The sequence below is a fragment of the Pygocentrus nattereri genome, chromosome 23, assembly GCF_015220715.1.
Source record: "Pygocentrus nattereri isolate fPygNat1 chromosome 23, fPygNat1.pri, whole genome shotgun sequence".
NCBI classification, from domain to species: domain Eukaryota; kingdom Metazoa; phylum Chordata; class Actinopteri; order Characiformes; family Serrasalmidae; genus Pygocentrus; species Pygocentrus nattereri.
Window position 1 is genome coordinate 8,856,268 of NC_051233.1, and position 27,383 is coordinate 8,883,650.

Below are 27,383 nucleotides of genomic sequence, written 5' to 3' on the forward strand. Positions count from 1 at the left end.
GCATCCAGCCTTAAACCAGCACATAATATGTTAATTTCAATGTAACATAATGTTCAGTAAGGCAGCACGGCTTCTCTGAGCACCAGTGGTTTGAAAGAATTCACAGTTTTGTATCTTTTATCATCAGTTTTCTCCCTACACTCTTAAATAAGATGATTCTTGGGTAAAGGGAACAGTCCTGTATTTAACCATGTCATGCGTAAATGGTTTTGGCATGGTGGAATGGTTCCTCAGCCTGGATGATGTGTTGCGTATGGTTCTATACTGAACCTTTTTAAAAATATTTATATATTTTTGCTTTAAAAAAGGCTCTTCTATTGATACAAGTTTGACACCATAACAACAGAAGAACTCTTTATGGTGCTATATGGAACCATATATAGCACATGCTCCATTAAGCTACAGAAGCATTTATGCATAAAATGGTTCTATGCAGATCTCGTGTTTCTAAATAAAACGATTCTCTTTAAGAGCCTCGTTTTTAAGAGTGCACGATACCCAGTGTACATTAAACAAATACACACAAATACATCACACAGTCATTGGGAATCCCTACAGTGCTCAACAAATCCTGATTGCCAGATGTAGAGGTGAATATAGATTTATTGTGATTTATTTTATTGTGATTTATTTTAGATTTATTTTAGATTTGAATGTGCAGAAAATAGACATTCACGTTTGTTCGTACAGGAAACGAAAACAATAATTTGCACAAGACTGTTAGCGTTGGTGAAGAGGTATCAGTGCACACCTGGAAAAACGATGCCTAATATTAGTATAATTATATTTTTAAAAATATTTCTAGGCCAAATAACACCTCCATAGTCCCCAAAGAAAATAAACGCGACGCACGCTGTATAAACGGTATCCCTCCGCCCGCCTGGCTGCCTATTTGTGTATCCCTCCTCCGCCCGCCCGGCACTCGCAGGCGCAGACGGATGCCGCGTAGGAACGGCTTCTGCAGCGGGAGGCGAAGATCACCCACAGCCGACACCGATGAGCCTGGAGCGCCGTTATTAAACCGCGGTTCAGTCTAATGAGGCTTTAGCTGGCGCCTTAAGTGAACTGACGCTAGAGAAGATTATAGAGGAGATACATTGTCCCAGTTAGCGAGGCATGGCCGACATCGACAAGCTCAACATAGACAGCATCATTCAGCGGCTCCTGGAAGGTAAGCTAAGATTTGAGACATTTTAAAGACTAAAAGTGTGTTGTATGGCGTCCTAAAGCAAACAGCGTAAGGTTTTCTAAATTACAAGTATTCTGGGGGTTGATTTATTGTACAAGAGGTCAGTTGTTGTAGCTTAAAGAAGGGTAGCCTGAGGTAGCAAAGCTAACGCTACTTAGCTTCCCTGCCTGATCGCAAACGTTCATATTTTTAGTCATTATTTAGAGCAAGCGCGCTAAATTAGTTTTAGCTTTTGCTGCAGAGGTCCTCTGAACTAGAAATGTGTCAAAATATGTCGAGTTAATGTCAGCTACTGTCATTTCTAGCGTCGTAACTTGGTGAGAATTGACGTAATGTTGAGGCTGAACTCGGCTTCCTCTTCGACTGCTTCTTGCTCCATTTTCCCCGTTCCACCTTAAACGGCGCGGCGCTTCCCTTGAGGCGCCTGAGGGACCCGATTACAACTGCTGCGGGATTTAAGGTGGAACGGGAAGATTCGAGTGAGAAGCTAACTTCAGCTTCGTGTGACGTTAGCCAGCTAAACAGCTATCAGGGGACACCGATGAACGTTCCCTCTTTGAGAAAACGAATTTGTTCACACATTTTGAGTTTTTTTAAAAGTTTTTTCCCCCCACATGGTCATTAAAGTTACGCGTAAGTTATTTGGTAAGCACCCAGACATTAGTGTTGGCTAGCGTTAGCTCACTGCCTGTTTATGGTTTGAAAAGGCTGACCTCAGTCTGCTGGCGCTTATTTGTTTGACAGCAAGGTAGTAAACGAAATGGTTGTAAATCTTTAAGATTACATTGGGATGAGTAAGAAAGGTTCTCTGCGTTTCTTTTTCATCGCAGGGAAATCACAACTAGATAACGTAGATTGGATACAGAAGACAGGCACGCGCAAATAGCAGCGTTGAGTTTATTTATTAATATAATTATTAGAGAGGAATACCACTACCTTTTCAGAACTTCTGAATAATTCAGTCACAGAGATGTAAAGTCATTTAGAGTGGTTTGGTGTGAAATGGTTCATTGTAGAGAAACTTGGACTCTGATTTATGTTTACAGCGGTGCTGATAGGAACCAGGGTCATAATGTCTAACACTACAAATATAGCACTTGTATTTACTACCCAACACCACCAGTGAACCTAGTCGTGTCTGCTGAGTTTTTGTATGTAATGTTGATCGTGGTAAAATGGTCATAAATCTGAAAAAATATGTTTTCTTTGGGAGTCAGTTTGCTTTGTGTGTACCTCTCTGTTGTGAATGGTTAAAAATGTAATTTATTCAGAAATGTCATCGCATAGAAATAACATAAAATGGTGTTTCAGATGTCAGACAGCATATATCTGCACATTTTGTGTAATAACTTTTATTTAAAAGAGCTTGTAGAGATGGACGTCTAGTTCCCATCAACACCACTGTGAACAGTTTTAACTCGACACATTTCTCTAGCAGAGAGCATTTAAATTAAACCGCTCTGAAATTGTTGATGTCTCAACCATTTAATAATGTAGAATCTTTGAAAGATCAGTGGGTTTCTTTTTAAAGTCCATAGATTGAGTTCTTACTGTAGAGAATAGCGTGGCTTGGTAGTTTCGGACTGCACTGCAGGGGAGAGACGACCCACTTTTTTCATGCGGTTTGCCCTGTTTAAGCTCTCTGCGCTCTGAGTATCTCACAGAAAGCAGAGCCGGTGATGCTGAGGACTGGGACCAGTCCTGGTTCACTGGACTGTTAGGGCAGGCACTGGACTGTTGGGGCAGGCTCAAACAGGCAGTGGACTGTTTGTGATTCGGCTTCCAGAAAAAGGAAAGATGAACCCTCTTGTTTCCTGGAAGTAATTTGCAAGTTGACTGACAGCATCAGTCAGGAATGGGCAACCGGTTACCCTGCCACCTCAGGGTGATTTACTAATAAGTTTGGATTCATAAGTCTAGGGCTTTTGCTAATGGTTATTTAGCAACACCTTATTTTGTCTATGCGTTGGTTAATCTGACCGATTTATTTTTATTATTAAAAAAAAAGCAGACAACATAAAGTTTACCTAAAAGTAAAAGTTTCCAATGAACATTTTTGAATTAAATTTCAAAAATTGATTAAAACGTGGGATCTTCCAAGAGCACCAACTGATAATTGGATAAAGTATATCTCTCTTAGCAGATGCTCAGAATGAAATGTTGAATGCTTTGCAAAGATATAGTGCTGTGAACGTCAGACACGGTTTCCCATCTGGCTCATGTATCTTGAGTCATAAGACTTGTCATGCCATACAGTGAGTCATATATATATATATATATATATATATATATATATATATATATATATATATATATATATATATATATATATATATATGTGTGTGTGTATGTATATATGTGTATATATGTATGTATATATGTGTATATGTGTGTGTGTGTGTGTGTGTGTGTACATACACACACACACACATTAAAACATAGAGGCAACAGCCAATCAAACAAAACTGACAATCTTGCTGGTTGTATCCAGCTTGGTTTGCAGCAGATGTCAGGTGGCCTGTTTGTCTGTTGCTGCTGAGACTTGCCTGTAAGTTCACTAAAACCATAAACGTTCACTTTATTATTATTTTAGCAAGGAGCGATTTATAGGTGTTGAAAATGCCAATTATTAAATATTTTCCAAATACTAGCAACTCATACCAACATGTTTCTGTCCAGAAATGAAAAAAGTCATTGCTTTCACTTTAAGTGGGCTTTTATGATGTTGCCACATTACCTGCTATGTTGAAATGGATTAGTGGAGAAAGCTGTCATCAGCCTATCCTGTAGGTAAGGCTGAGGAACAGCGTTTCAGGCAGAAAAAGGCGCCTCTTGTTTATGACTCATTTTCTATGTGAATACACTCTCAGAAATTGCTTTCTGAACCGTATTCATCATCAGAGGTTACGAACTAAAAGCGGAGTTAGTAGTCGTTGTGATCATGTAGTGTTTTTGAGCGTTGTTGCTGAATTTTTATAAGAAGTTGCAGTGCAATAAATCATTTTAAACTTTCTCAAGTGATCTGCTTGGTTAAATTCAATTAAAATGAATTCTGTCCTGTGTGGAGGGTATTTGTATTTGTATCTTCGTAGAATAACGAAGCATTTTAGGACATTCATTCATTCATTCATTCATTCATTTATTTATTTATTTATTTATTAATTACTACTTTTACCTTTTTTATTTGGCTGATGAATGTCATTAACCTGTTTCATGTGCTTATGTGAATGTTCATGTCCCCCTTCTTTTCATTTTGCTTTTTGAAATGGTGACAATATTTAGAATTTGTTAGAAGGTGGCGAAGTCGTTAGAGATGGCACCTTGGAGAGGGTGAATGTGCAGGGTGTCCTAAAAGAAATTGACATCAACTGAGATGTGAATATCTGAGTACCTAGCTGTGCTAGGTAAACAAAATATTAAATAGGCTTCTTGTTGAACAATACAAGATTTGAGTTTTACAGCTTCACAGATGTTCAGTATGCGCACCGCCTGTGACATGACGCACGTCAAGATGGCAGTCCAGCTCCTGCCAAACACGGACTTCCAGAAATCCTCTTCTTACAGATTTTCTGGGGCTTCGTACAAATGTTTCTCGAACCTGATTGACGATATCTTCTGATACAGTTGATCGTCCACATCCCTTTGTCCTCCTGGTCTGACAGCCTTCCTCTGCGAATTCTTTTGTGCCATGTCCAAATCTGCTTTCCGGTTGGTGCGTTTTTATTGAATTTTCGTGAAAATGTATCCTACACACTCTCGTTTGACTGTGTTCGAGCATATTCTAACATTCTTTGACCTGAAAAAAACATTAAAAATTAAACTTGGTTAGTTTTTACACATTTTGTTAAAATTTGAGATTATTTGAGGGAGAATTGAGGGCAATGTTATTAGATTACGAAATTGTCAGATTTTTTGGGACCCCCTGTACTCTACTGGAACTTACTGGTCGGGGTTTGATTTTAAAAAAAAAAAAAAAAAAAGCTAAAATTATTATTTAATTTAATTTTTTTCTTTGGAAGTTTTTGAATCAGCAATTCAGAAAATGTGTAATCCTGTCTGAAATGGTGTGGTGGTATATCAACTCAGTTCAGGTTTAACAGCTGGAAAACCACTGAACTTGGATGTTTGAAATGAATTAGTTGAATTTTAAATATTTTAGTATTATAGGAGAATTTGAAATATGCATTATTATGCACATTACTTACTAATGATTTCTGGCCTGTTGAGTGTACATTTTATAAGATCTCTGTTCTAAACTGAGTAATAATGACAGCTGTACTTTGAAGAAGATAAATCTCTCCTGTCTGTCGCAGCAGAGCTCTGCCTCTGAACCTGCGTGTATCTTTATGGATGCATTATGGCCCTCATTGAAACCAGGCCAGTCAGAGAGTAGTAAACCTTATCTCCTACACTGGTATTAATACAGGCTGTTCCTTTGGCAAGCTGTTCCCTTATGTAACTGCTCTCATGGCTACTAAAGGTGAAGAGGGCTGTAGTGTTCAGTACTCTGTGTTTGGACATTTAAGACTGGAGTTTCCAAGACTGACACTTACTGGCCTCGTCACTTGTATGTGTGTTTATTTCTGTTTAGGCCGTGGATTGTTCCGGGTTGGAACATTATGCTGGTGTGGCGTGCTACAGATTTGTGATTATTGGCATTGTACACAGGGCTTGAGATTATAATAGTCATGCACAGTAATAACAATCAAATGCAGCAATTGTTAAACACAGAATTATTGGTGTTGGACTGATAATTCAAACCAGTATTTTATGAAACATTTATGATAATTCTGAAAGAGCAAAATGTTTAGTTGTTGCTCGTTTACGGTACGAAAATGTCCATTATTTATTTTACTGTACTTTACAAGTAATTGTAAATACGGCGTTTCTCTGTTGTGCCAGTCGAGGTGAATCTAGTCCCAGTTTCTGCTAGAGATGCACTACTACCACTTTTTCCCCCCGATCCTGATACTGATACTAAAGGAATAGGTATCGGCCTATACGGAGATACTAACTGTATCCTAAGTCCATTATAATTCCATTTAAAAAATATTTTATTTTGGAAAAATGTATATTCTGTGTCACAATTAAAACAAGCAGTAGACCGCTTGAGGCCATACTTTACATTGATATGTGTATATATATATTTTTTTTTTTTTCTCAGTTGAGACGGTTACAACACTTGTTGTGCCTAAACCATATAAGCTTCGTAAAGTCATTGTGACGCAGATCCTCGCATGACTTATTACTGTAATAGAAAATTTCATAACGGGCCCATTTCATAATAGACCTGTAGTAGATCTACGCCTGTGTAAGGTACGTCACAGCATATTTCAGAACAATGTGAATATGCAAGCCTAACACTGCCTCACTGGTTCTGCTTTTTTCCTGAGAAAGTGCAACAATAAAAAAAAAAATAAAAAATGCATGGAAACCTGGACGATTAAACCCAAAATACCTTACAATTTAGTTCTGTTTCCCACTAGTTCAGTATGGTGTTGCCAAAATAAAGGTTCTCCTATGTTATTTACTTGCACAGAACAATATTGTTTACTGTTTACATCTGTTACTTGATGCACTTTATGAACAGCTGCTCTACATATTTGCGCATAAGCACGTGTAACTTTTAATTTTATTTCAACTTTGCACACACTGTGCATTTTTTAACATTTTACTACTGTTTTTAGTTATTCTTATATTTTCTTTTTTATTCTCTTAAGGTTATATTTGGTGAATAGAGGAACAGCAAGTAAGAATTTCATTGTACAGTGCAGCTGCCTGTTCTGCTGTGCACATGACAATAAAACTCTTGAATCTTGAATGTGTGCTGCCAGTGAAACTGGTAAATTTCCAGAGAACAGCAAAAGCATTTTGTCCAAAGGAAAAAGTCCAGTAACATGTAGTTGCTGTTTTATAAATGAGTAGTGTCTTCCAGTTCTGCAGCAGCCATATTGCAGCATCAGTGACGGTCTCAGGAGCTTTGGCCGTTGTTTTCTTCTTCAGTTTAAGGGCCTCCTTTATCTAATGTTATCAGTAATTGAAGCTGATGAGAACATAGTGACTGGTTATTGCTAAAAATGGCCAGAGTAACAGCTAATTTGACAAATGCCAAAATAAATATGTAGAGGAAAATGAAGCAAAACTTACTGAGATTAATTTTTTTTTTAATTGTTTAAAAATGTTTTAAAATTTTTTTTTTAGCAATGGCACCAGGCCTGGGTTTGTAGTATATTTACTGCTTCCATGGTACTGACCGAACGAATAAATTCTCCAGTGTTGAAAAAATGTCAAATTTCATTACCTAAGTTTTCCTTCTTATCAGTGTTAGTGAGCCAATAAGCATATTCACTGATCTGATCCAGTTTACGTGCTGTAAGCATTTTACTCAGCACTGCCCAAGTTCAGGTGGTCTTTTGATTCATTTGGAATCTGTTCAGGAACCTCACACTTATTTGTGGTTGAAGCAGCACCCACTTTCGCTTTGTATACAAATACAAATCATTTTGTATACATTTAAGTACAAATACAAATTCCAGCTGCATTTCAGACCCCCCCCCCCACTTTGTAACGTAAAAAAAAAAGAAGAAAAAAAAGGGAATTTTCTTTGCAAAACTGGATTTTTAAAACCTTTTAATTGATGTTTTAACATAGCCCAACAATTACATAGTGAGTAGCTCGTTGGTCTTTGATTGTGTATTTCTTCCTGTAGGGAAGGTTAAGAATTTCTTCAGGGTGTGTTTTGGTTTGTCCTTCTGAATTTACATGACCACTGTATTCAGTAACTGTATTTATTATTTATTTATTTTTGTTAAAGCTCCCCTCAAATGAATAGAACATGTTATATGATCATACACGCATTGCCATATGCTTACAATTTACTTCTGAAAGCCAGAAATCTTTGACGCTCTTTTTATTTCATAAAACTAATTTTTGCAGAGCAGATCACCGAAGAGACGCCATCTGTTTATAGTTTATAGCCCAGATTTGTGGAAAAATGTGTCGACTTTCACTAGAGAAAAATTGTGAGTTCAGCTTCTTTTATTATAAGGGTTTAAAATGACATTACCCATGTAGATGACTGGAAAGAAGACTTTTGAATGTAGCTCATGAAATATGAAAGTTATGAAGAATATGACGAAGTGTGTTTTGGAACCACCAGTGATCTCAAGGAGTTTAAGAGGCTAAGCATTTTGAATGGTGTTGTAGTGTTATATAATGTTACTATAAACTATATAATGATTCTGTATAACTTGCTATGTTTCAGTAGGAAAGTAATTATTGTTTGGAGATACTATTGCTAGATTTTGGTTTCAGGTGGAAAAGCACTCTGTAAATGTAACCCCACACTTGAATGAGCCCAGACCAAAAAGGAACCGCATACCAAGAGAGAGAGCGTCAGTTCTGACTTTTAGACTGGCACGACAGCAGGGCTTGGAGCTTCTCCTCAACTCTGCAGCATGGCTGAAGAATGACTCAGTGCAGCTGTAGGAACAAATCCACCCTGCATTTGTCGAGACAGGACAGATTAGAACAGTTGTACTGTGTGCACTGCAGAATCACTTGCTGTCTTTAAAGGACGTCTGAAGACCCATCTCTTTACACTACACTTATCTAATCACTAACACTGTCTATTAAAGATCTTCACCTCTTTTTGTTCACTGTAGTTTATTACAAACTTTTTTTCAGCAGGTTTAGTGTTGTGTAGACTCTGTGTTGAGTTGTAGGTATTTTTCTACTTGTTGTATTTGTTTTAGGTCTCAATGCATAGATAACTTCAGGCAGCAATTTAGAGCAAAGCCCCTTAAAATTATGTCGACCTTTATTAACATGAGATATTCTGAAGTAATGACAAGCACTTTTGTAAGTCGCTCTGGATAAGAGCGTCTGCTAAATGCCATAAATGTAAATGTAAATGCACTGGCTAATACACGGCCCTAACGGGTCACAGCAGTGCTCAGCCACTCGTACTGTGGACAAAAAGAAGGACTTTTAAAATTTAATTAAATATTTATTTATTTTCAAGAGAAGTACTAATGTTAGCAGATTCATCTTCAAATGAAATTTGTTGCCATTCTAACATAATATCGTCAGACAGGTTATTCTGTCTGTGTTTAAAACATTTGTTATGAGTGTTCTGCTTCATGGTTATGCTGGGGAACTCTGCGCTGAGAACGGAAATATACTGCAAGTTTATGTTGGTGTCAAAGACCTTGCAAATGCGAGTATATATTCAACATTCTTATCAACAGTGAACTTAAAGATTTGGAAAATAACAGCCATGAGATTTGATTATCTAAACAAAGCTTGTGATTTACTGTCATGGTTTGACTCAAGGCCCTAAACATTGAGTGTACCCACACATGTGACTGAGCAAGATGTGTAAATGTTTAATAGGTAAACTAAAGATGATTTACTGATTATACAGACCAAGTTATATAACAGAGCTGTATTGAGTAATAAAATCATTTTTATTTAACATTTTATAATGATCAAGGTTCAGAAGGTACAGTTTTGAATGTTTCGGTTTCAGAGAAAGGTCTGTGTGTCGTGTGTGTGTGTGTGTGGTGTGTATTTATTTATTTATTTATTTATTTATTTGGTTTTGTTTTTTTAAAGTGGTTAATGAAAACACCCTGGTGTGCGCGTGTGTGTGCTGTTGTATCTCCAATGTCCAATGGCTGGATTCCACCAGCCCACAGCGCAGATGTCCCCATGGTTTGAGCATGCGTTAAAACACGCGTGGGTGAGTGTTTTCTTTGACTGACTTCACTGTAATTAAGGCAGAGCAATCGAATAGTCAAAGTTAGTCAGTCCCCTTGTATCTTTTATTTACTGGAATTAAAATGCTCTTTGTCCCAGTTGTGCGCGCGAGCGTGTGTGTGCGTGAGAGCGTGACTAGTCTTTGTCTGATCATGAAGGCAAATGACCACCAGATAGAATAACTAACTCATTTTACATAATGGTAATTGGTGGCTGTCCAATATTCATACACTGGTTACAATGTGAGCCTTAAATGTATATAAATGTATGTTTATAACTATGTTTAACTGACGTCCTCAGCCAGATTTGACTAAACAGTCTGACGGGTCAGCAATCCAAATGTTAAAAAAAAAAAAATTGTCCTTTCAACAAAAAACACCTTGGGAGCCACAACATTTGTATGTATTGTATTTTATTGAAGTAATGTTTTACCATCTTGGCTGTAAATATGTTTTAATATGTGCTAGTTAATGTCCTTTGAGGCAGCCTGACTGCTTGTAGCAATGTAACTGGTGGGCAACATTTCCTTCGTACCTTCGCTTTCCTGTTCTAAGAGCGAATGTCAGACAGATGAGCTGGCTTGTGCTGGAGAAGCAGCATCTCACCATCTCTAGTTTTCTAGTCCTAGTTACAGTAGACTTTAATTAAAGATTAATGATTTTATGGAAAATATATAATTGTGATTTTTAAAAATTAATTTTATTAATCTTACGATTTCTATTTTAGATGTGATTTTTTTTATTTTCGATAAATGGAGCCTTGGGCCTTTTTTCGGCAAAAAGATGGGAGCAGTTGGGGGTTGGGTGCCTTGCTCAAGGACAGTACATATGCATGTACTGTCGGCTCTGGGGATCGAAGCAGCGACCTTCCGGTCACAGGGCCAGTTCTCTAACCTCCAGCCCACGACTGCCCCAATCTTAAGCATCAGATTTGCATGTGAATTTCTCAGATATGAATGAACTGCCTCATCACATAGTCGTGCTTTTTTTAACATGTACAGTGTGTTCTCTTTATTTCTGAAAATATTTCAATACGTTAAGTAAATGACACAAAACACCAAATCTTGTCAGATTCTAAAATTGCTTTGTACCTGAAAAAACATGGTTACACCCCTGCGTGAAAAGCATAGAGCAGGGAGTTCAGCATGTCCTGTTCTCATAGAGCTGAACGCTGTAGACTGTACCTGCTTGACTGTTATAGGAATGTATGAAATTTCATCTGCCTGCAGTGTGTTTGTGCGTGTTTGGCTGATGTATACAGTGACCTGGTCCTTTAGTTTGGAGTGTAGCTGTGTTTGTGTAACTGACTCACCTCAGCGCTTGTTGGGTAGGTTTAGCACGCCGTAGTATGCAGTGTAACTGTTTAGCTGGGGAGCAGTGTTTCTGATCCAAACGCAATGCGATGATGCAATTGTTGCAGCCTCTGGGTTTGGCATGCATTGAGAAAGTGGCAGAAGTGTTCTTCTTTTTTTTTTTTTATTCATGTTTTGTTCAAGATTTGTTTATTTATTAATTTTTTTAGGGCGGGCTGGAACATTCCGTACCTGAAACTTCGAATGAGTCTCTACAATGATAACAAAAAGTCAAGTCCTGCACTAGAGCAGATTGTAGCTTGGAGTTGGGCTTAAAACAGTATTTCTTCAAGGATTTTTTCCAGCTGTGGTGGCAGAAAAGACACACACACACACACACACACACACACACACACACACACACACACACACACACACACACACACACACACACACACACACACACACACACACACACTTTACATGACTGTCCAGCAACTGAAGATCAGACAGACTTCATTCTGTCCTTTTTTTTTTTTTTTTTTTTTTTTTTTTTTTTTTGCTGTAAAGTTGTAAACAAACAAAATATTCCATCCTTAACAGTAGCTCAGCCTTGTTGGCTAGCATTAAGATTACAACAAGCAAGTGGCCAGTTTGCACAAAATAAAACCGATAAACAGTTTTCATGTTTCAGACAAATACTGTCTGTGGACGTCCACTGTAAAACCCAACATTGCAAAATAATTGTAAAATTGCAAAACTTAACATTGCAAAACAAGTTCATTTTAAGCTTAAATTAGCATTTTGATTTGTATCTGTTGTTGGATCACAAACTTAACTGCTGTGTATGTCATTTGCTGGGCGCTTCAGATTGTTTTGAAAGAACAGAATAAAATCCTTAAAGTAAAAAATGTTTTAGGGTTTGTGTGGTGTAATTTTAAAGGGGGATTTCATTAATTTCTCAGTGTCGACGTAAGTAAAATGTCGATATGAACGCTCATTTACAGTGGTTTCATATGAAACAGTTGTACAAAAACTTGCCAAATTTGATTTATTTACAGTGTCATTGGTGACGTCCAAGGGTCTCTATGTCTGCAGCTCAAATGTAGCCATTTTATTTATTATTCAGATGATGAGTGAACAATGCACTCATGTTTTGTGATGCTAGCAATAATAAAATATTGGTAAATTGGAAATCAAAGGTTGGTGGGGGGTTTGTATGTATACAGTACATATACAATACATGCAGTACGTATACAATACATACAATTTTCTTCCATCAAGCAGCGGCTACAGAAGCATTAAGGCCCTCATGCGATGTCGAAACCTTTCCTTTCCAGTCCATTTAAGCTCCCACAACCACATTAGGAACAACGGATGTTGACATTTGTTTGATAACCCCAAACAGCAAGGTAGTGTGAATCTGATGACTTTGAAATGAGTCAGTGTTTTTCCCGGTTTGGGCTTCAGTGTGCAGTTGGTGCTATTTTGGGCTCCATTGCTGGGCGACTTTCGGGGCTGCTCTTTAATGGCTCAGTTTCTGAGCGAGACCGTCTAATTTCACTTGTCAGCCAAACTGAGCCCTTTGCTGGTGGATTCGGTGTCACTGTGCACAGACGTGGTGTGAAGTTTTTATGTGGATAGGCAAAATGTAGCTTTTTGGAAATGCTGACGTCACAGCATTAACTTGGCACGTGTTCTTGCTGTTTTTGTTGAATCTGTTTGGAGTAGTGAATTATGAACGTCTGATGGTCTGCAAGTTAAGTGCTTTTGTATTTGTTACCCACCGGCAGCGTTTTGTTAGAAAGTCTCTGCTTCGGCCTTATGCTGAATTTAGCATTTTTCAAAATAAGCATGCTTTTTGTTCTTTTGAGGTCTTTTGCGTCAGACTTTGAGATTACCATTTACATTGAGGCCTTAGAAGGTGGTCTTATTTTGTTGATGTATTCATTGAAATTTATAAATTTTTTATTTATATTTTTTTTATCACAATGGCCCTGTTCACACTTGGTATTAAGCTCCATCTGGAGTGGTCTGATCGCTGAAAACAAGACGTGTAGACACTTGGCATTTCCATGTGTCCCGAATGTACATCCAGTGATTGGGTTTTGTGACTGGAGGAAGGTTACCACCCACATTTGCTACATCAGTCTCGCGCTGCATTTATCATCAGTTAGAAATGTACTGCGAGTCCGTGTTTGTGTAAATGAAGAGGCTATTACAAATGGTTAGACCACATGAACAGAGAAGGTGTGCGTGTGCTTTTTTTTTTTCTCTGCCGTTCTGACGCAGGTGATTAAGGTGGTCTTTCGCTGCTGTCAAACACATCAAGATGCTTCAGTGTTCAAACTGTGAATATGTGGCCGTATGCATCCCTGAACACTTCCAGAGGTGGTGTGTGAGATCACAATCTGTCTCCAAGACGCATTAAACCCCATTCATACCTGTGCTTTGCACTACCACCTATGATGATCACCCAGAACACATGTTAATGCCAGTTGTTAACGGGCCCTTTGGGTGTCTGTGTGGCATTTAATACATTAAGATCAAGCATTTTCAGTTAGATGTGAGCTAAAATCCCTCATACAGGTGTGCTGAAAAATCACAGAATTGATGGTGTGCACTGACCAGTATAAATACTCCACTGAGATTAGATCACTGATGTTCTACTCACTGAAATTGTTAATCACATTTATTGCTCAAAAGAATCACAATTCGTGTCATACCAGTGCTTCCCACCCTCAGCTGTACACCCACCCCCACCCCCACCCGCATTACTTCTGTGTTGCGGATTAGCAGGTTCCCTGTGCTATGTGCCGCGTGGCTGTTCCCCTCTCATCAGCAGCAGGAGACTGAAGGCTTTATTCGCTGTTTGTTAGACTCTGTCTCTTCATAATATGATTAGATAAGCAGGCCATGAGAAACTCATTGAGTTTAAATGAGTTGTGTATTCCTCTGTTTTCATCTGTGCTGCGATAGCTATGCCGAGGAAGATCATTGTCTGAATACCTCTCAGAAGTGTTTTGAGACCAGTTTTAATAGTTAAGATATGAATGTGGGTTTAAAAAAAAAAAGATTTTCGTCAGGGGTAACATAAATACTGCTATCTCAAATACTAATGTTCTTAATGTTAATGCATGTTTAATTTAGCAAAGGCTAACACAGGCTTTCTCCAAGACCTGCAAAGTCAGCCAGAGTGTCCTACCCAACCACCCAGAGAGAAGGCCATTCGTGAACTCCTGGCCGTGGCTGGTTGTAGCATCACCAGGGATTGAATTCGCAACCTCCTAATGATGGGGCCAACTTAGACGGTTGCTCCACTCATGTCTCGCTGCTGTCTAAACAAAATCTTGTATCTCCAAAATGGTAACTTTTACAGGAGCGTGTAAGTCAATGGAACCAGACTTTGTCCAAGTAATTTTGGGTGATGTGTATTAAAGGGAGATGGAATGTTTCTAGAGCAGTGAAAGCTCCAGTCTAAGATCAGTTCCAGGTGTGGTTTTGATGACTAAGTCAAACGTTATCAGAGGAGGAGACAGTTCAGTTGAAATATGAGCAGCATATTCAGTATGGTGAGTGTTATGGGAAGTCTTTTTATTGGCAAAGGCATAAAAAAAAACAAAAAAACTTTATTACATCAGTACATGCTTACTAACTAGAACAGCCTGAAAAAATGCTTTTTTTAATGTTAAGACAAAGAGGAAATGATGTATTTTTGTGGCAGATTTAAGTATAACATTTGTAGATCTCTCCTCATTTAAGTAGACAGGAGCCTGTTTTTATAGCACTAGTAGTAACTGCTCAAGGGTGTAGCTGAGTAGTGTTCAAAATACAGATACTGCAATATGCCAAAATCGTTATATTCAAAGATCCATTTATAGTACTGAACCTACTTTGACATAGGATGTGTAGGTATAAGTGTGGTATTTATAATAGGTAAAAAGGAGGAAAATAATGCCTTAAGATCACAGAGCATCTGCCTGAAGTAGGTATGTGTGTTCTTTTTAAAAAAAAAAAAACCCTCCAGAAATTTTTGTGATCTGAGTGTTTGTGTCCAGTGTGTTTTTGTCAATGTATCCTGCTGCTTGTATTTTGATACATAACGTATTGCAAAATTACTGCTGATTCCCAACCTTACTGCTGATTTAAGAGCCATATGAATGAGGATGTTGCTTTGACATCTTAGTACTTTGGTGGAGAGAACTGGTGCTGGAGCAGTGCTGAAGTGTTGAGTGATGCTGGTGCGGTGGTTCAGCTGCTGAGAGTTCACCGGTGGCCCAGGACGGAGGGGTAAAAATAGAATATGCTGGGCAACAGCAGCAGCAAGGGCGGTGGTGCGCATGGTTCCTCTGACTGCTCCCTTGTGACCATGCGAAATAAAAAGCCAATCGATGTAAACGCAGAGACCAAGGTGAGGGAACTGCAGGATGACGCGGTGCTTTTCGGAGGGAGCCTGTGTTTCACAGCAACGCCATGCACACTGTAGGTTATTGTCGTACACATCAAGGCCACATCTGCAGACCGGGGCAGAGATGAGCAGAGTAGGGGTAGTGAGGGAGGTGAAGAAGAACACACAATTGTTGGAAAACCCTTCAGAGCCTAACCTACTTTCTGCTTTCTGTAGAATAGCTGTAGTCAGTGAAGGTCTGTTTTGTAACTGATGGCTAAGGACCAACTGTTTGGATGGTAAAGCTGTCTGGTAGTAAGGTTAGAAAGCACCAGTAACACACAAGATATGTAGATATAAAAAAACATGGGAAAAACTGTGGGCTGATGCTGATCTTTATTTTTCCTATAGCTATCTGTGAATGTTAATACTGATGCTGATGCTTGAACACTTAGAAATGTTGAGACTAGATCTACTGGCATTACATTCACATTTATTGCTAAATTGTTATTAAAACAGTAAAATTATAAAAATGCAGACATGCTTATCAGTATAATTCCACTATTTTGTGTGTGTGTGTGTGTGTGTGTGTGTGTGTGTGTGAGAGAGAGAGAGTAGTAACGTATTTCTTATTTCATGTTGTAATAAATATAGTGTGATGCCAAGAAATGTGACACAATAGAAAACCATGTCAGTAAGTAAAACACACTTTTTATTGAAACTTATAGAAAGTATGAAAATCAGGTTCATCAGACCCAGTGTGATAGTTCTGTGTAAAGAATGGGTGTTCTGAGTGAATCAGTATCATCTCTGCACCAGGCCCTTATGCAGTTACAGGTTCATTATCTCAATAGCAATTATGTAACCGCAGTTGAATTTTTCTAGAGCTTACTTGCACCAAATTTAAGATGTAATCATACTGATTGCCTGTGTGCGCATGTTTTTCATCCGCAGTGAGAGGGTCAAAGCCTGGTAAGAATGTTCAGCTGCAGGAGAACGAGATTCGCGGCCTGTGTCTGAAATCTCGTGAGATCTTTCTCAGCCAGCCCATCCTGCTGGAGCTGGAGGCTCCTCTGAAGATCTGCGGTGAGTAGATAAACAGCCAAACAGCTGAGTTAACCAAGAAATATTTTCTCATGTTTGATAAATGCAGTTTGTTGAAGTAATCAATGCATTTACCAATTTTATGAAACCAGAAATGATTTGGATCTCAAATTTGAGTTGGCAGTACTGTTCTTAATTCAAGTTGCAATGCAAATAAACATTGTGCTGCTTGGGAAAGCTGGTTAGCATGCACTCTGTTGTGTTTATTTCTGAGAATAAATGAGTGTGCGCTCACTAGCTCGCTGGCCAGTGCAGTAGAAAGCTTATTCAGACTGCACCAGGCAGCAAGACCAGTGTTGCTTTCTGAGTTTAGTGCATACTCTGAAAGAAAGCAATTTTTGAGTTTCTTAAAAAGAAAAAAACTAGAATCTTAAGTAGGCTAACTATGGCTGATAAGTCTGGTACGTTTCATTGCTCATTGTGGTCAGGAACCCCCACTTTGACACGATGAGGCAATTTGACTTGCATGCTGAGAGAAAATATTTTCAGTTTATGCTATTTTCCTTTTTCTTAAGGTCTAAACCATGTTTGTTGTAGAGTTTAAGCAAATGGCAGAAAGATGAAACTGGTCGCACTGTCACCTTGCCCCCTCACTCCTTTTTGTATTAAAATGACCCTGTGTCTCACAAGCGTAAGATACGTTTACCCCCCCATCTCTACCATCTACATCTCTCTTCATTTTCTCCTTCTACATCCCCTACTTATAATGCCTTTTCCTCCTCCTTGGTTTTTAATGTGTATAAAGTCTTCCCAAAATATTCTTGGCAGACTGGACTGCTGATCAGACTAGCCTAGAATGGATTGGTGACAGACGTGAATAAGACTACACTCCTGATACTGCTATTGGCTGTTTGACCATGCTGTCCCTGTACTCTGTATGTGGAAATAGACTCCAGTTAGCACCGAAGCTCCAGTCTCCTGACTCTTCCTCCCGAATTTCTAACAGTGTGAAAGGACGAACGTCCAACAAAATAAAAATCCAGTTGTATAGAATATTTAAATATTTGAGAGCATTTGTTGTAATATATGAAAATGTAATTCCAGCATTAAGGATCAGCTGCTGACCAGTGGTTGGAGATGACATTTAGCCACTGTATTCAGAAGTATCTGTTCGCTACTAGTCTCATCGAACAGGTTGCTCTCTGCTTTGCAGGCGACATCCATGGGCAGTATTATGATCTGCTAAGGCTCTTTGAGTATGGGGGCTACCCACCTGAGAGTAACTACCTGTTCCTGGGGGATTACGTGGACCGGGGGAAGCAGTCTCTGGAGACCATCTGCCTCCTGCTGGCCTACAAGATCAAATATCCAGAGAACTTCTTCCTCCTCAGGGGCAACCATGAATGCGCCTCCATCAACCGCATCTATGGATTCTATGATGAATGTGAGTCCAATACTGGCTGTAGTTATAGACATAAAAATGATTGGGCATTGGGTGGTTGATTTGACCTGTGTGTTGTTGTCAATATGGTATTTGTTTTTTAAATGACAGTTCTGTCTGAGACGACAGGTTTGCTGGTTTTCAGACCAAATAAAATAGTTTCTCCTTTGTAATTGCCCAAAGCTTAAAATTTAAGTGCACTTGGTTTCAGTGCAGTCTCTTTTTCAGACACAGGAAACTCAGTCATGTGTAGAGGTAACCACTAATGTGGTTGTATTTGTCATGTGCGACATGCAGTTGCTTTACAACTGCTCCCTTACTGCTATGTAATTTTATTTCATTAGTACATTTAACATACGGACACTAGCAGTATGACATTAAATGAATTTAACAGCCAACACCTACTCAGTTTATCAACCCCTGTATCAGTTGGTGTAGCTGAGTACCGGTAAAACACATTTTTTCCAAAAATTGTGGTTGTGCTTTTGCATGAAGTGCATGACGTTAACAAACGTTCAAATACATCTTTGTACTTCACTGGTCCTTAAAGAGTCAGACTGGGGTTGAGCTGGTGACCTCAGGCTGACGGAGGCATATTATAGTATGGAAAAATATCTGATATTTTTCCTGTCACCATTTTCTATATGTTGATGCTCACTGCAAAAAGCTCAGCTCAGTCATCTGCTTTGGTTGCCATGTTTTACCCCTCTGGGTAAAATCCTGCAAGCAAGTGCTTTTTTTTAAATGGACACATCCATGCGACACTATGGCCTGTCAGTTACGTTTTAAGATTTAAAAATGCTAAAATAAAGTTCTTAAAATCTAAAAAATAATAAATAGAGAAACATAGTAATAGTTTCCCATAAAAATAATTACAATCCAAAGTTGCTACCTGTCGTCTCTGGCGACTTAAGTAATTTTATAACTCACAAATTAATAATTGTGCTCGCAATTGCAACCTCTTTAGTCACAGTCCTGAGCCCTGTATTACTGATCTTCAGAGCATGTTCTGAAAAATAAACATAGAATAAAGACTGCACTGGTAGTTTCTCATTTTACAAGGAATTATTGGGGGTTTTGAAAATGTAACCTAACCAGCTGCTTTATTGGGCTGTTTAAACCAGTGAGAAGCTGCAGTGGTGAGGTTTGTAGTGAAGTACAGAAACATCAATGTAAATAAGATATTTGCTGAAAAACAGCAAACCTGGCCTTTTAATATCAAAAGCAAGCCTGGTTCTTTTTGTTGCAAGTTATTTGTCCTCCCTTGAGAGAATTCTGTGGTTCTAATAGAAACTTGGCAAGTTTACAAGCTCTTGGGGCAGGTTTTAAATGCGCTGACTAACAGGAAATCAAATTACCGGTGCTGTACTGTGTTGCTGCAACAAAACAGGATTTTTCCATGCCTCTCAACAAAAAATGGTACAATGACAAATTTGCAAGAATACTGACAGTCAAGATGTAGCTGCACTTATAAGTGTGGTCTGTTTTTAAAGAGCGTTTACAGTCATGGTGGGAGGTATACTGGTTTAATTCTAGTCTGGTTGCACTGTAACATTTTTAATTGTTTAATATGTCCTGCCGTCATGTCATATATTGATAGGGTAACAAATTTATTTAAATGCTTAGGTTTGTTTTTACATTGGACCTTTAGAATCACAAGGTCCCAATAAAATTACAAACAAATGGATGCATCTCTATTCTCTAATACAGTAATCAGCAAAACAGAAGTGCTGTTTAAAGAGGAAAGCCTTTTGAAGAGTTTTGAAAGAGGGAATGGACATGCAGTCTTTTAAGGGCTACAGCACTGAATGATCTGACTTTGAGAGTAGTTAACAGACTTTTATACTTTATGTGGTGAGATACTGTTAGCCAGTACATCTGAGTGAGAATGGCGTGATGTGTGCTGTTCTTCAATGAAAGTAAGCACTCTGGCATCAGACCTGTAAGAAGAAAATCAGTGAAGTTGGTCCAGGAGAGGAAGAAAACAGGAACCAATGTTTTATTGCACTTTGCCAAGGGCCAAAGGCAGGCAAGGTTACAGAAATAGAAAAACTGTAGTGGCTAAGAATGTAACAGATTTCTAGCAACGGGAAACAACACCATCAGTGTGAAAGCAATCAGAGACACTTAAAAAAAATTCCCGTGTTTAATTTAAAACTGTCATTTGTCCAAAGTTTTAGGTCGTAGATGCTTATGACCGGTGCCTGGAATGGAAGGAGAGAGGTGGTGTTTGAGTTCATATTGCCAATCCCCTTTTCAAAGCCATGCAAATTGCTTCTATATTGCTTAGATGTAGAGCAGAAAAGGGACTTAGCAGACCCTCCCCTCAATACAAGTCTTGTCTGATTTTATTATCATGGGACCCAGACCAGGGACAGGTCAGTAGACAGCTGTAGACAGTTTTAATTATTTATTCATTTTTAAGCTTTGGTGTCAGCACTCATAGCTCAGTATAAAAAGCCCTATAGACACAGTTATGGAGTGCATTGTACTCCAGAGGGATTGTATATGAGAGTATACCATACTCACTAATCCTGACCCAGAACAGTCGAGCAGACCATGGCACCCTCGATTTTATATAATCCACCAAATGGCACACATTTTACTTTGCCAGTTCAGTGCGCTCATTAAAAGATTTACAGTTTGGTTATGGCATGATTGTTAGGGACTTTTAAATATGACAGTAGGTGCTGGACTATTTGACCTACATATGGGAGATTTAGCATCATTAGAGCCAGATACGCATAATTCTGGGCAAAGGCTGCTCTGGGTTGGATGAATTATTGAGCTTTGTTGCAGTCAGTTGTGAGTGAGTGGGAGAGAGGAGTAGAACTGGGGTGATGTGGGAGTTGAAAAGTATTTTTAGCAAGCAGCCTTGTCTCTGTAGAGAAGAACTCCCTTTGCACCCGCTCTGCCCACACAATCAGAAGGAAAACAGACACAAAAAAATCTCTTAATGTTTGAAGTAATTACAAAACTGATGCATGTTTCACTCCATGTTTCCAGGCCGAAGGCGATACAACATTAAGCTCTGGAAGACGTTCACCGACTGCTTCAACTGCCTGCCCATCGCTGCCATCGTGGACGAAAAGATCTTCTGTTGCCATGGAGGTGGGTGTGACTGCCTGGCAACACCATGACAGGGGAAAAGCCTCTGAATGCACAGGGAGAGCAGTATAGCACAGATATCAAAAACACAGAAAAATCTCTGCATGGAGGTGCAGAGCTAGTCAAAAACAGCAAACCAACAATGTGATATGCTTATGAAATTGCAGGGAAATTTGAGGAGAAATAAACAATATCAATAATTTGAGCCTATTAAAGGTTTGTCATCAGACTGCACTTTCTGTATACCAGATACTGTATAGAAATCTTAATTATTGTATAAAAATAACATTTTAAAATAGATAAATGATTGCAGTTAATGAATGCATATGTAAGAATGTGAAATCTCACTATTTTTGTTGTCTTAGCCAAAACATGAAGGAAAAAAAATGACAGGTGGTATATTTAAGTAATCCTTACTATTTTGTGTACTTCAGGCTTGTCTCCAGACTTGCAGTCCATGGAACAGATTCGACGGATCATGAGGCCCACGGACGTGCCCGATCAGGGCCTCCTGTGTGATCTGCTGTGGTCCGACCCGGATAAGGATGTGCTAGGCTGGGGCGAGAATGACCGGGGAGTTTCTTTCACCTTTGGAGCTGAAGTTGTGGCCAAGTTCCTCCACAAACATGATCTGGACCTCATCTGCAGGGCCCACCAGGTAAGACCGTGTTTTTCTGGATCGATATGGAGCAAGCAGACCCATCTCACAAAAATTCAATACTGGAGAACTGTGGAGAGTGCTCAGTCACACCACATATTTCATTATAATTGCCTTCTAAGTTGATAAGGGATTAGCTAGCTGTGCTGGACCACAGCCCCTTCAGGACTGGAACTGATGATCTCTGATGTAGATATTTGCTGATCTGAGAGAACCTCTGTGGTTAATACTTAGATGGTTAAAGTTATAATTTGGGGATTTGGTTCTAAATGAGCTCAAAAGAAGACTGAAGAAAACGCAATGGAGGTTTAAGCCAAGTATCTGATGTACGGTTCATGTTCCCTGCTCACATGCCTGATGAGGGCTGTCAAAAGGCTTTAAAGCCTCTGCCGTGGTTCTTAGAATCTTCCAGAACAATTAGCAACATAATCGTGTACTACTTGTAAGGTAGTGAAGTCAGCTGTTAGTTTAGCTGCTTGGCCAAGATTCTACACAGTTTATTGCAGTTGAAGACTTTCAGACTGGGACGTTGCTTGTGTGAGGACTTTATTGATAAGTCATTCTTAGTTATGTCAGAATTGGCCTACGTACCTTCTTTGACGGCCGCCTCATGAGTCATTTAGCTTAATTAAGTTAATTTGCTGCAGTTGCTCAGTTCTCTAGGTAAATATTTTCCTAATTTTTGGTTTTCATATGTCACAAACATTTGCCATGAAAGTCTAATATATTGCAGTTTTTTCCTCCACCCAGTATCCTTACACCTTAACCACTGGTCTAAATAATCTCACCAGTCAGAGACTCTGCCTGATCGCTGTTGACCTCTCTGTGTGTCAGTCTGTTTAGATGGCAGGTAGGATCGAGTGCTAATCTGTGTCCACTCAGACTGAAATATAATCTGTCCGAGAATTGAGAGCAGCAATGAGTCTGTTTTTCAAGAACAACTCTTGTTCAGCTCCTCGTCTTCAGAAGGGTGAATGTGACAAAGCCAAGAGCCTGTTGGACAAAGCGGACAGCTGTACACACACTCATGCAGTGACGCACAAATCCCAGCTTTTGACCAACGTCCGTGCGTCTGTTTTAGTGAGGGTGTAGGGGAACAAACACTCAGTTACTGTTTTATTTTACACATCAGTCACTGAGCACAAAGCATGTGGGTTTTTCCTTCTGCCTGTGTAGGTGATGTAAATAAAGATCTTTGTGAGACTCATCTAGAAGCACCACTCCTCACTTTCTCCAGGCTTACTGCAAATTACACAATTCTGATGTTGCAGTTCAGTTCAGGGACTGTGATGCACCTTGAAACATTTTTAAAACCCAATAGTGAAGCAGTTATATAACATGAATAAGTTTGGCCTGCATAATTTAGCTAAAAGTATTGGATTTGTTGGTTCATGGGACCATCATTTTCATCAGAACACCAACTGAAACTCTTTGGTTGTGCTGGATTTTCACAGCATTTAATAAAACGTGCAAACCTTTTTGGACGTCACAGCCTTCTGTGATACCAGTACAGCAACACACAGTTAACTGACGATATATTGTGTAAACTTGTCCTGGATTTGGTACTTTCTCCTCAGCACTCCTGATCAGCTCCATATTATGTGTCTTCCTGTCTTCTAGGTGGTGGAGGACGGCTACGAGTTCTTTGCCAAGAGGCAGCTGGTCACGCTTTTTTCTGCACCAAACTACTGTGGCGAGTTTGACAATGCGGGGGCCATGATGAGTGTGGACGAGACACTTATGTGCTCTTTTCAGGTACAGAGCGTTCTGGGAAATGAGCTTCACTTGTGGTAAACCACATCGAATCTGCAGATGGGTCCACGGTTCAGTTTCTCACACTCGTAACAGCAGAGCTCACACATGAGTCTCATAGTAGTGATTTTTTTCATAGTAGCTGATGAATATTAAGTCTTAAGATTAGGAACTGAATAATAAGCCAAGGCTTCAAGTGGCTGAAAATACAGAGCACAAAACCACTTTATGATGAGATGCTTTAATTTTGTTTAGGTAAACCAGTTTGCACTTAACTTGAAGGGTAAAGAATTTTGCTTTTCTTAAAGATTTTACCTGCTTGGCTCTTTCATGGTGCTACATAAAGACTTTCTGGTGCATGCAGAAGAATTGATTAACATTTTAAAAAGCCATTCTTGGGTATTTATGAATGGCTTATGAAAGCGTTCACAAGATAACAGATTTTTTTCCCTCTATTTAACACAGTTATGAAGCATTGTGTCAATACATTTGAACTTAGAAGGCCTAGTTAAGAACCCCATTCGTTGGTTCAATTAAAAAAATTAGATACCTTCAAATCTTAGTGATGTTTACATGCATATCTTTTCATATGTAAATATCCGCAGTGGAACCTACTTTAGACAATATTCAATAAAATTTGCTAAAATCAATTCTTATAATTTAGTCTATTTAAAATATTTAAAAAACAACCGAAATATCTGAAATTTAGCTGCTTTTCTGAAGCCATGTCCTTCAGTGCATCAGTTTTTATCAGCTTGACAGGAAACAAGAAATAACCAGTAGCAGCGCTTCTAAAGAGAGCAAGAGTTTGCAAAAACAGTGACTCGTGTTTTTCCTTTTTTGCATCAGTCAAATGGTCCTTTCCTGTCTAGAGCACACGGTGATATCTTGGCAGTGATCAGAGGAGACTCTGTTCCTAATCGTCTGCTTTACAGCTCTAATTAGGAGCAGTGATGACGCAGCTGAAGTTTTCTTCTTACAATTGTTTTGTTCCACCTTGAATGGTGCAGCAGTTTTATTCTGGCACTTCCACCATTTAAGGTGGAACAGAGATTTTGAATAATAAACTGGCCCAGTGCAGCCCACATGCCTTTTCTTCTGCTCTGGACCGGTAGCATGCATTCCTATGAGAATAAACAAGCGAGTTGGTTGTCCAGAACAGAGTTTAGTACATGCTCACGTGCAAAGCGGTTCCTAAAACTTGGTCATGTAGGATCTAAATCATGCTCACTCCTTGCTTGCCGACTGATTTGACTCAAATGTTTTCATTTTTAAGACAACCTGGTCATAAAGATGCATATTTTCTGCTCTCTTGCATGCAACACTGACTCGTTCAGCCAGTTTGAGCATCCTGCTCAGAGTTACTAGATTGGGCAGGATCCCTAACAATAGCATTTTATCAGTGATTGTTAATCAGTTGTTTTTTTTTATTTATTTATTTATTTTTTATATTTTTTCTCCTCCCACATAGTCATTAATGTGAGAAACTTTGCCTTTTCTCATTCTTATAGAACATTTAAGTAGTCAAGATAATATTTGATAGAATATACAAAAATGGAAATATTTGATAGGTGTAGCCCCCTGCATTTGTACACGAGTACGAAAGTGTTTGCTTTTAAAACTACTTAACTTTTACTTTTGATAATTATTAGATATCTGTTTGTATTCAAGACATTTTCAAATTGATAAATGTTCTACACCAGGCATCTAACATATAAATTACATTACATTTTGAATGCTGCTACGTACTGTGTTGGTATGTAAAATCCTGGCGAAGTCATGGAATAGAGAAATGGCATGGAAAATAGTAAGTGCTGGAAAATCATGGAATTTTCCTGGGCTTTTCCCCTGTGCGGTTCCCTTGTCACATTTGAAGCACTTGTCACATTTTATGCATTTGGACCTTTTCTGTTCAGAACATGTACAGCATCTTTTAAATAATAACCAAACTTGTGGTTAAAGTACAAGCCAGATGTCACTTAAGCTCAGATCCTTGCGCCTCTCTTTGTTGCTCACGCAGATTTTAAAACCAGCGGAGAAGAAGAAGCCCAACTCAAGCCGTCCAGTGACTCCACCGCGGAACATGGTCACCAAGCAGGCGAAGAAATGAGGAGCACTAGCAGTCCAGTGGCCATTTTGGACTTGTCATGTGGTTTTCATCTGTTCCAGCTTCAGAGTCGCTGTTCTGACATAATGGTCGCGTGGACTCACTCAACACTGTCGACCGTTGTTTTTTTCGTTTTTTTTCTTTCTTTCTTTTCCCCTCACTTTTTTCACTCCCATTTTTGTGCTCCCTTCCCGTTTTCACAGCAACTAAGGAAGAGGAAGCGGGAACAGGGAGCACTCTGCTCTTTTTCATTATCTTTGTTTTCTCGGCTTTTGAGACTGTAATGGCTTTTTGTGATCTTGAGTTCTTCAGGATGCTCATTTGAGTCTCCCATTTCATTAGTCGGCAGCATCACCACCTCTTTCGCACCAGTTAATACAGGGAAGACCTTTACCTTACGTCTGTGGAAGCACTCCACCACATTTCAGTTATGGTGCAATGTTATGGTGCAATGATGATTATTATTTTGCTCCCCAGATACTCATGTGAACCACTGTGAACATATAAGATGTAAAATGTAATTACTTAAATATGAAACAAACGGCATCTCTCCAGCAGTGAGAGTGTTCATTTTCACTCTAGCTTTGTTCACCATTTTATTCAGTGAATGTGCCATGAGGTTTGATGTCCCATCAGATTACATTTTTAAAAAATGTTTTAGGATTATATTACAATTTTTTTTTCTTTAAATGTTTTTAAAAATTTTTTTTATTCCTCTTGCAGGAAGAAAACGCACCATGAAAGCACCCTCCATAAAATATATTGATCTGTAGCACTGTATGAAAGGTTATGTGCAGATTCAACTGGAGTGTGTGTGTGTGTGTGTGTGTGTGTGTGTGTGTGTGTGTGTGTGTGTGTGTGTGCGTGCGTGCGTGCGTGTGTGTGTGCGTTTTATGAACCAGATTATATCAAGATGAAACAAACAGCGGATTTCAGTGCTATCTCTGTTGATCTGAGTATTGTTTTACTTTTTTTTTTTTTTTTATATAAGATGCCTTGTTTACTGTGTTCTTTCTCTTCTTGACATGAGATTTACTCGTTTCGGCTCCAAAAGATTCTGCATCAGATATGAGCATGTGAAGATCTAGGTTTCTCATAAAGACTTTTTGTTGCATGCATTTAGGTGTAGACGTGTAGGATACAGACAGGCCTTCACTTTTTCTCAGGGCATGCAGGTTCTTGGCATGTCAGATAATGTAGCTTAACATCAGGTATATTGATAACGTTTGACTTCAGCTTTTTCGCTTTGTTTGGAAGATATTTCATCTTGCGTGTCACCCAAACCCACTGTGTATATATCCAGAAAGTTTTGTTCAGTCTTGGCAATAACTCACGATTTTTCCACATTATAAAGAATTGTAATACTTGCTAAATAAATTCAAGGGGAAGGGGGATCAACACAGTGTCTTACTGTTTTTCTTCTTCTGAAATGTTTCCGCAGCGCTGTGGGGAGGGGACTTGTGTCCTTTTTGTACTGATTTGAGACCGTGTTGCTGTTTCTCCCAGTGAAAGCTGAAGATTTGGTTTGAGCAAGTGTGTCTGAAATCAAGGTAAAAGAGCGGCTTCTGCTGCGTTTTCCTGAGGGTTTTCTTCATAGTTAAAACAGGTGTCTGATCAGCTAACGCAGAAAACCTGGCACCTGTGAT

The 27,383-nt window shown here is 39.0% G+C and overlaps 1 protein-coding gene across 1 annotated transcript; it reads left to right on the forward strand.

The window, feature by feature from the left end:
• The first annotated feature begins 908 nt into the window (after positions 1-908).
• On the forward strand, positions 909-27,137 carry ppp1cc (protein phosphatase 1, catalytic subunit, gamma isozyme). Its single transcript, XM_017702945.2, has 7 exons — positions 909-1,171; positions 16,582-16,713; positions 17,885-18,115; positions 21,119-21,223; positions 21,655-21,878; positions 23,499-23,633; positions 25,651-27,137. The coding sequence occupies exons 1-7, from the start codon at positions 1,117-1,119 to the stop codon at positions 25,738-25,740; spliced, it is 972 nt and encodes a 323-aa protein (XP_017558434.1). The 5' UTR covers positions 909-1,116; the 3' UTR covers positions 25,741-27,137.
• The last annotated feature ends 246 nt before the right edge of the window (positions 27,138-27,383 follow it).